Source organism: Panthera tigris, chromosome E2, assembly GCF_018350195.1.
Source record: "Panthera tigris isolate Pti1 chromosome E2, P.tigris_Pti1_mat1.1, whole genome shotgun sequence".
Lineage (NCBI taxonomy): Eukaryota > Metazoa > Chordata > Mammalia > Carnivora > Felidae > Panthera > Panthera tigris.
In genome coordinates, this window is record NC_056674.1 from 1,354,385 (window position 1) to 1,362,937 (window position 8,553).

Here is an 8,553-nt window from a genome sequence, read left to right on the forward strand (position 1 = left end):
GGGCAAAATGGGTGAAGGCACCTTAGTGGCTCAGGAGGTTAAGTGCCTGACTTCCACTCGGGTCATGATCTCACGGTTCGTGAGTTCAAGCCCCATATTGGGCTCTGCACTGACAGTGCTGAGCCTTCTGGATTCTCTCTTTCCTCACCTCTCTCTATGCCCCTCCCCTGCTCTCTCTCTCTCAAAAATAAAGTTAAAAAAAAAAGATGGGTGGAGTGCCTGGTTGGCTCAGTCGGTTGAGCTTCGAACTTCTGCTCAGGTCATGATCTCACGGTTTGTGGATTTGAGCCCCGAGTCGGGCTCCATGCTGATATCTTAGAGCCTGGAGCCTGCTTGGGCGTCTGTTTCCCTCTCTCTCTGCCCCTCTCCTGCTTACACTCTCCCTCTCTCTCTCTTTCTCTCTCTCTCTCAAAAATAAATATTTAAAAAAAAATTAACAAAAAAATAAAAATAAAATGGGTGAAGAGAAATCAAAGGAACAAACTTGCAGTTACAAAATAAGTCATGGGGAACTAATGTACAGCATGGTGACTACAGTTAATAATATTATATTGTACATTTGGAAGTTGCTAAGAAAGCAGATCTCATGAGTTCTCATCACAGAAAAATAATTCATAACTATGTATGGTGAGGGATGGTAGCTACACTCATTGTGATTATTTTGCAATACATACAAATATAAAATCATTTTACTGTACACCCAAAAGCAATATGATGTTGGGTAACAATTACACCTCATTTTAAAAACCACGTAAATAAAATCAGGCAGAAAGTTGGAGCACTGGATGTGGATGTACGAGGCTCTACTCCACAGTGAACTGAGGTGCCTGCTAGACGTTTGCATTGTGTCTTGGTGTCCATTTCTGCATTCCCACGTGGCTTGCTTCAACAGAGGGCAGTTTTCTGCATTCATCCTGTCTTTCTTGCAGGTGAAAAACACCTGTAAACAGACATAAAATTTGCTTTATGCTCAAAAATTTCCCAATTTCTCGATCATGTTGGAATAAAGATTGAAACAATGCCGACTGGCTTACAATGCAAAGATCTCCTGGCCTCACCCCCATAGCTGTTGAGAACTGAGTGTCCTTGCCCTCATTCATGAACCCAGAAACTTATAGAGGGACGCTGAGGCTATTTCTTTCATTTATCTGTTCATTTGTGCTCACTCGGCAGAGTTTTCTTTCTCTTTCTATTTTAATGGATTTTATTTTTTCATTGAAATGTGTCTGACATATGACATTGTGCAAGTTAATGTGTGCGACATGTTAATTTGATACATTTGTATATTGTAATATGATTGCCACTGTAGTGGTAATGGGCACCTCTGTCGTGTTGCACCGTTATTCTTTCATTTTAGTCATTAGAATAATTAAGCTAGAATCTCTTAGCAAGTTTGATGATTACAAGAGGCTATTTCTAATCTAGTTCATCAGTTAATTGCATGCTGATGCGTGCACACACACATACACATGAAGCATAAAATGTTAATACCCACTTAAAGTGAGAAATAAGTTTTAGGATAAGTGATGAAAAGTACTCTGCATAGTGTTGGCAAGGCATTTATTGCTACTGTTTTTGCTCTCATTCTTCTGACTTCAATTAAGATCCATCCCTAGATATTGATGCAATGGGTGTTGGCACATTGGAACTGGGGATTATCTTCCTCACTCAGACTGCAGATGGGATCCTAGGAAATTCATCCCTCCTTGGTCTTTATACCTTCTCTTTGCTCACTGGACACAAATTGAGACCCACAGACCTGATTTTCAACCAACTGGTCCTAGCCAACTCCATCATCCTTTTCTCCAAAGGGATCCCTCAAACAATGGTGGCTTTTGGATCCCAAAATTTCCTGGATGCTGCTGCATATAAACTTGTCTTTTATTATCACAGAGTGAGCACAGGGGTTTCCTCCAGCACTATATGTCTCCTCAATGACTTCCAGGCTATTAAGCTGAACCCTAGTATGTGTAGGTGGGTGGAGCTCAAGATTAGATCCCCAAAGTTCCTTGGCTTCTGCTGTTTCCTCTGCTGGACCCTACATCTCTGGATAAATTCATTTATTCCTCTAATAGTAAACGGTCCATCCAATAACAAAAACCTTAGTGTGACGAGAAATGGATAAAGTTCCTGGAATGAGGTAGGGAGATTTAACGTATTATTTGCAGTCATATATTTTTATATGGGTTTGAGCTTCATGGTCTGGGTCAGTGGCTCCATGGTCTTTGTCCTGCTCAAGCACAAGCAGCAAGTCCAACACATTCACAGCAACAGCCTTTCCCCCAGATCTTCCCACGAGGCCAGAGCCACACACACCATCTTGGTCCTGGTGAGTTTCTTGGTTACCTTTTATTCGATCTATGCTATTTTAACTGTTTGGATGACTCTGGTTGCAAATCCAGGCCAGTGGATGGTGAACAGCACTGGGTTTGTCTCCTCGTGTTTTCCAGCATTCAGCCCCTTTGTGCTCATGGTCAGTGACACTCGAGTCTCTCAATTCTGCTTTGTCTGTAGGGCAAGGTGAATTGTTGTCCCAATCTGGCTTCAATGCTATGAGATTTCTAATGGGATTTAATCATTTATTTGCACATTTGTTAACCTTGGGGTGCCTGGGTGGCTCAGTCGGTTAAACGTGCAACTTTGGCTCAAGTCATGATCTCACAGTCCGTGAGTTCGAGCCCCGCATTGGGCTCTGTGCTGACGCTCCGAGCCTGGAGCCTGCTTCTCAGATTCTGTGTCTCCTTCTCTCTCTGCCCCTCCCCTGCTTGAGCTCTGTCTCTCACTCTCTCTCAAAAAAAAAAAAAAAAACCACATTAAAAAATATATAAACATTTGTTAGCATTTTATTAACTATTGTGTGATAGACAATGTCATGGCAAACAAGGCCAGTAATAGCCCGTGGACTTATAACAGAGGTAAAAATGAACATCACATACTTAAGTATACAAATATTACTCTCTCTGTTTTAGGATCTTCAGAGAAGTGCAGAGAATTTTGAAATAGTGTAAATGAAGGACATTTCTAAGTTTAAGGAATTTGGGGAAATCTCTCACCTTGGGTCTTATGAAAATACATGGAAGTATTTAAACATTCTTTAAAGTATTCTTTAAACATATTTTGGAAACATAATTGGGTCCAGTCCAGTTCTTTCTTACAGAAAGAAAATTGCCTGAAAAGATCCCGTGGAGCCTCAAAGGACTGGGAGAAATCCTGTGTGTTTAGATTGTCAAGTGGTGAGGAGAGAAGCAGACTATGAAATAAGAAAGGATGGTGACGGAGGGTTCAGAGTAAGCATGTAGGACAGGCCAAGACAGCCGAACATTTGTTTTTTAAAAAATGACAGGTCAGTTAAGGTGTTCAAACTTGGGTAAAAATATCAGTTCTCCTTATTTGACATTATTAATACATTATTTAATTTTAAATTTAATAGTTCTTTAAATAGTATTACAGTTTAAATTGCATCAAAAAGAATAAAATACGTAAGAGTAAATTTAACCAAGGAGGTGAAAGACCTGTGCACTGAAATCTATAAGACGACGATGAAAAGAAATTGATGGAAGAAATCTGCCGTATATCTATTGATATACTTACTGTCTCTTACTTAAAATCATTTTATGGTGGCGTCTGGATGGCTTGGTGGGTTAAGTGTCTAACTTTGCCTAAGGTCATGATCTCGCAGTTCTCATGGGTTCGAGCCCTGCATCGGGCTCTATGCTGATGGAACGGAGCCTGCTTGGGATTCTCTCTGTTCCCCTTTCTCTCTGTCCCTTCCACTCTCTCTCTCTCCCTCTCAAATGAACCTTTATAAATAAATAAATAAATAAATAAATAAATAAATAAATAAACAAACAAAATCGTTTTATTTTCCCTGTGATTCCCAGTTCTTCCCTTTCTCCTTTCTCTTAGTGTGTTGCTTTTTTGTTCTAGTTCTATCATCTATTTTTATTATACTAGTGATTTCATAAATTTAATTTTGTAAGTGATAAATTAAAATGATATTTCTATGACTATTTTGAATTGACTCATATATATACACAGTGAAAGTGAATATTCATGCTGATACACTACTCTGCTTCCCCCGCCCCCTCCCCTGAATCCAGGGAAGGAACGCTATCTACAATGGATGAAGACTCTTCCCAGAAGATTATAATGTAACTACAAATACTGTGCAAGGTCTCTCTTAACTCCCCTCTGCTTGACCTCCTGCTGAGCAAAATTTTTCTCTGAATTCCCCTTGTGGAACTGACTAATCAGTATCCATGGACCACATAGGATCTCTGCCGGTGGGGCCAAATACTCCCACCTCCAGCAGCTTCCACTGAGGAAGTAACCGTGGCCCTGAGTCTTTCTTCTTTTTCCCAACCCTCTCCTCACACATCACATCAAAGCTGTGATGGTCAGTCAGTGCTCAGCCAATAGGGGAAGGGTCAAGGGAAGAATCAAGGAAATCAAAGACCACATGAAAGGAATGGAGTCAATTGTGGGAATTTAGGGGGTCAGAGGTGGTCATAGGATTAAGTGTTGACTTCTCTTTTATCAGTGGCTATCCTTGGCCAACAACAGCCAAGTATATCACCCTGGGCTTGGGAATTATCTTGTGGGTTTGGGACTTTTGTGCAGGCTGGACGCCAGAACTGGGTCCTTAAGAAAAGAAAGGGGCAGATGGAGGGGGGCGCCTGGGTGGCTCAGTCGGTTAAGTGTCCGACTCCAGCTCAGGTCATGATCTCACAGTCTGTGGGTTCGAGCCCTGCATCGGACTCTGTACTGACAGCTCAGAGCCTGGAGGCTGCTTCGGATTCTGTGTTTCCCTCTTTCTCTCTCTCTGCCCCTCCCCTGCTTGTGCTCTCTCTCTCTCTCTTTCAAAAATAAATAAATAAACATTTTTTAAAAAAGAAGAAGAAAGGAAAGGGGCAGATGGAGAACGTGTGAGGTAGAAAGACGTATATTCAGGATATCTGACATTCTCTCCACTGACCTTCAGGAGTCAGGCTGGTTTTGAACTCTTTCATATGGTGTCACTTCACAATAGATGACTGTAATTGGGTGTCTAGTCAACAATGAAACTATGTATCCCTGGCAATGCAATGCAAACCACTTTTGTAGTCCTGAAGTTCCTTTCCAAGCCTCAGAAATTCAGCTCTCTCCCATTTGGCGTATTTCTTTCTATCTTTTTTTTTTTTTTTTTTTTTTTTTTTAGTGTTTATTTTTTAGAGAGAGAGACAGAGACAAGAGTGCGAGTGGGGAAGAAGCAGAGAGAGACAACACAGAGCCCGATGCGGGGCTGGAACTCACAAATCACGAGATCATGACCTGAGCCAAAGTCAGGCACTTAACAGGCTGAGCCACCCCGGCGCCCCTCATTCAGCATGTTTCTAACGCTAGGAACTCAAGTACCCGACAGGAAATGGAATCACTGTCTATAGAGGAAGTTGGCCTGATGATAGAAGTTCATCCTTGTCTGTGACTTCACTTTATAAAAGAATCTCCCTGTCTCCAGGAGACCTGTCTAGGGTGGTACCTTGCTGCTTCAAGAAGTAAGACTTCCTTCCTTCCTTTACCTGGGTTAGAGGTTTCATCCTCCACCCTGTGCTTTCTTTTGGACTTGCAATAAGCCTTCTGGGAAATACAGGCTGCAAGCTGACAATCTATAGAGCTCTTTCCTATTTGTAACCACCTTCAGAGTATTCTATTACTGCGTTAACAGCAATAAGGACTTTCAGAAACTTCAGGTACTGTTTTAAAAACTCTATGGGTTTTCACTCATTTAATCCTCATTCTTACTTTGTAATCCTCACAGAGCCGAGGTACTCAAACCATGTCATTTCAAAATGACTTAGGCAACTTGCTGTCAACACAAATGCTTAGATCCTTTCTTCACTCAATGGCCTAGGGGCTTCTGCGTTCTTTCCTACTTCTTCAGTGATTCTGATGTGTCCCTAAAGTTTGAGAACACCTGCCCTAGAAGGAAATGCCAAAATTAAAGAACTATCTAGGGTGGGACACAGCCATTTGAGATCTGGCAATCCTGCCTAGAATAAAAATATTTGAAAAAATTTTTTAATGTTTATTTATTTTTGAGAGAGGGACAGAGCATGAGCAGGACAGGAGCAAAGAGAGAGAGCGAGCAAGAGACACAGAATCTGCAGCAGGTTCCAGGCTCCAAGTAGTCAGCACAGAGCCCAATGTGGGGCTCAAACTCACCAGCCATGAGATCATGACCTGAGCCAAAGTCAGACGCTTAACTGACCGAGCCACCCAGGTGCCCCTGCCTAGAAGAAACATATTAATGGGACGATGTAAGCTGCCATTCAGCACAAATCTGTCCATTCAGCTACCTGAATGGAATGAAAACCATGACCTAATGACTTGTTAAACTCAAAACACCCAGACATCAAATCTGGAAGGATTAACTGTTTTCAGTTTGGCTATTGTGGGATAATGAAGCAATCCAAATAAAAATAAGAGTGAAGGAGTACTTGGGTGGCTTAGTGGGTTGAGGGTCTAACTTCGGCTCAGGTCATGATCTCTCGGTTTGAGTTCAAGCCCTGCATTGGGCTGCTGCTGTCAGCACAGAACTGGCTTCGGATCCTCTGTCCCCTGTCTCTGTCTGCCCCTCCCCCACTCATTCTCTCCGTCTCTCTCTCTTTCTCTTTCAAAAATAAATAAAGATTAAAAAAATAATAAGAGTGAGGGACACCTAGGTGGCTCAGTCTGTTAAATGTCCAACTTCAGCTCAGGTAATGATCTTGAGGTTCATGGGTTCGAGCCCCACATAGGGCTCTGTGCTAGCATTGTGGAACCTGCTTGGGATTCTCTCTCTCTCCTTTTTTCTCTCTCTCTCTCTCTGCCCCTCCCCCAGTTGTGTGCTCGCTTTCTCTCTCAAAATAAATAAACTTAAAATAAGAGTGAAATAATTGCCATTTCAGCATTAATATTACCATAAAAGAATTGAAGTCTCCTTGGATTAACTAACTGCCTATGTTGTAAATAATTTGAGAGATAAGCTGATTTACATGATAGAATTATTTGAAGGTTTAAGAAAATAGTAAATTTTTAATAAATAAAAATGAATATTATTTATGTAAACAATAGTTATTGTTTATATAAATAATAAATTGTTACTCTGATGCAAAGGATTTTTTTTAATGTTTATTTTTGAGAGAGAGGGCTCATGCAAGTGGGGGAGAGGCAGAGAGAGGAAGACAGAGGATCCAAAATGGGCCATGCACTGACAGCAGACAGCCCAATGTGGGGCTCAAACTCATGAACCATGAGCTTATGACCTGATCCGAACTCAGACACTTAACTGACTGAGCCACCCAGGCACCCGCAAAGGAGTTTTAATTGGATAAAATATGCTCTAAATCACTCATTTTTGGGGCACCTGGGTGGCTCAGTCAGTTAAGCATCTGACTCTTGGTTTCAGCTCAGGTCATGGTCTCGAGGTTCGTGGGTTTGAGCTCCACCTCGGGCTCTGTGGTGGCAGTGCAGAGCCTGCTTGGGATTCTCTCTCTCTCCCTCTCTCTCTGCCCCTCCCCTGCTCTCTTCTTTTCTCACAATAAATACATAAACTTAAAATAAATTTAATAAAATGACTCATTTTGATTATGTGTACATAATAAAAAAACCATCTTTCAGTATAATTCAAGAAAATACTACTAACTTTCACAATTTATGTTCTATCTATTTAGATTTTACAAATCATTGGGCGTTTGTTTCTTCCCTAATCCTTTCGCTGTTACCAAAAAATTTGTTTTACTAAGGATTTGAGATCCATCCCAGACATAAAGTCACACAGCAGAGAACACCACGTCCCATGCTCATCAGGTATTGACTAGGGAAGGACACCCCTTCCCCCCCACCCCACAAAGAGATTCACCGTCACATTCTCACCCTCAGGACACATCTAAGCAATTCTTCTTGCTCTCCTTTGCTCATCTTATTATGGAAAAGAAACATTAACATCCTGGATATGTTTCACATGTTTAATATTTTAGGTTTTGACCAAATGCGTCCTGCCTGAGGTTGGGTTTTGTAGAAGCAGAAACTGGCACAGGGTTCAACGACATGAGATTTATTGAGGAGAAACTATCAGGAAAAATGGAAGGGCAGAGAATGAGGCAAGGAAAAGGAGCCACACAAGGATGTGGCTTCATCTGAAATCTGCCAGCGTGATCCTGGTGGAGTGTAAATGTTACACTCAAAGTAGGTGGTCCTACTTTGAAACATAGGTGCAGACCTTTTGTTACTCCAGGTCAAGCAGTCTTTAAATACTCTCCAGCTTTCAACTGCTTCTGTGTTTACTTTTTCTTAAACATTGGAATTACCTGTAACTGCATAAATCCATGTATGACACATTTTACTTTGTGTTATTTCTGAAAATTAATTTCTTCTTCTGTGGGGGAGTCTGGATTGTAGAGCTATGGACATTCTACACTGGATCTTAGCCAAAAGGCCAAGAAGTCATGAGCTATGGACATTCTAGAAGTCAGTCTACCAGTGAATTTAAAAAATGCTGACTTTTTTTTTTTTTTTTTTTTTTTTTTTTTTTTT

At 41.2% G+C, this 8,553-nt stretch overlaps 1 protein-coding gene across 1 annotated transcript; it reads left to right on the forward strand.

Moving 5' to 3' along the window:
- Window positions 1–1,627: 1,627 nt before the first annotated feature.
- LOC122234233 (vomeronasal type-1 receptor 1-like) lies at window positions 1,628–2,524 on the forward strand. Its single transcript, XM_042969979.1, is given in 1 exon segment — window positions 1,628–2,524. A coding segment is annotated over 1 exon segment (897 nt).
- The last annotated feature ends 6,029 nt before the right edge of the window (window positions 2,525–8,553 follow it).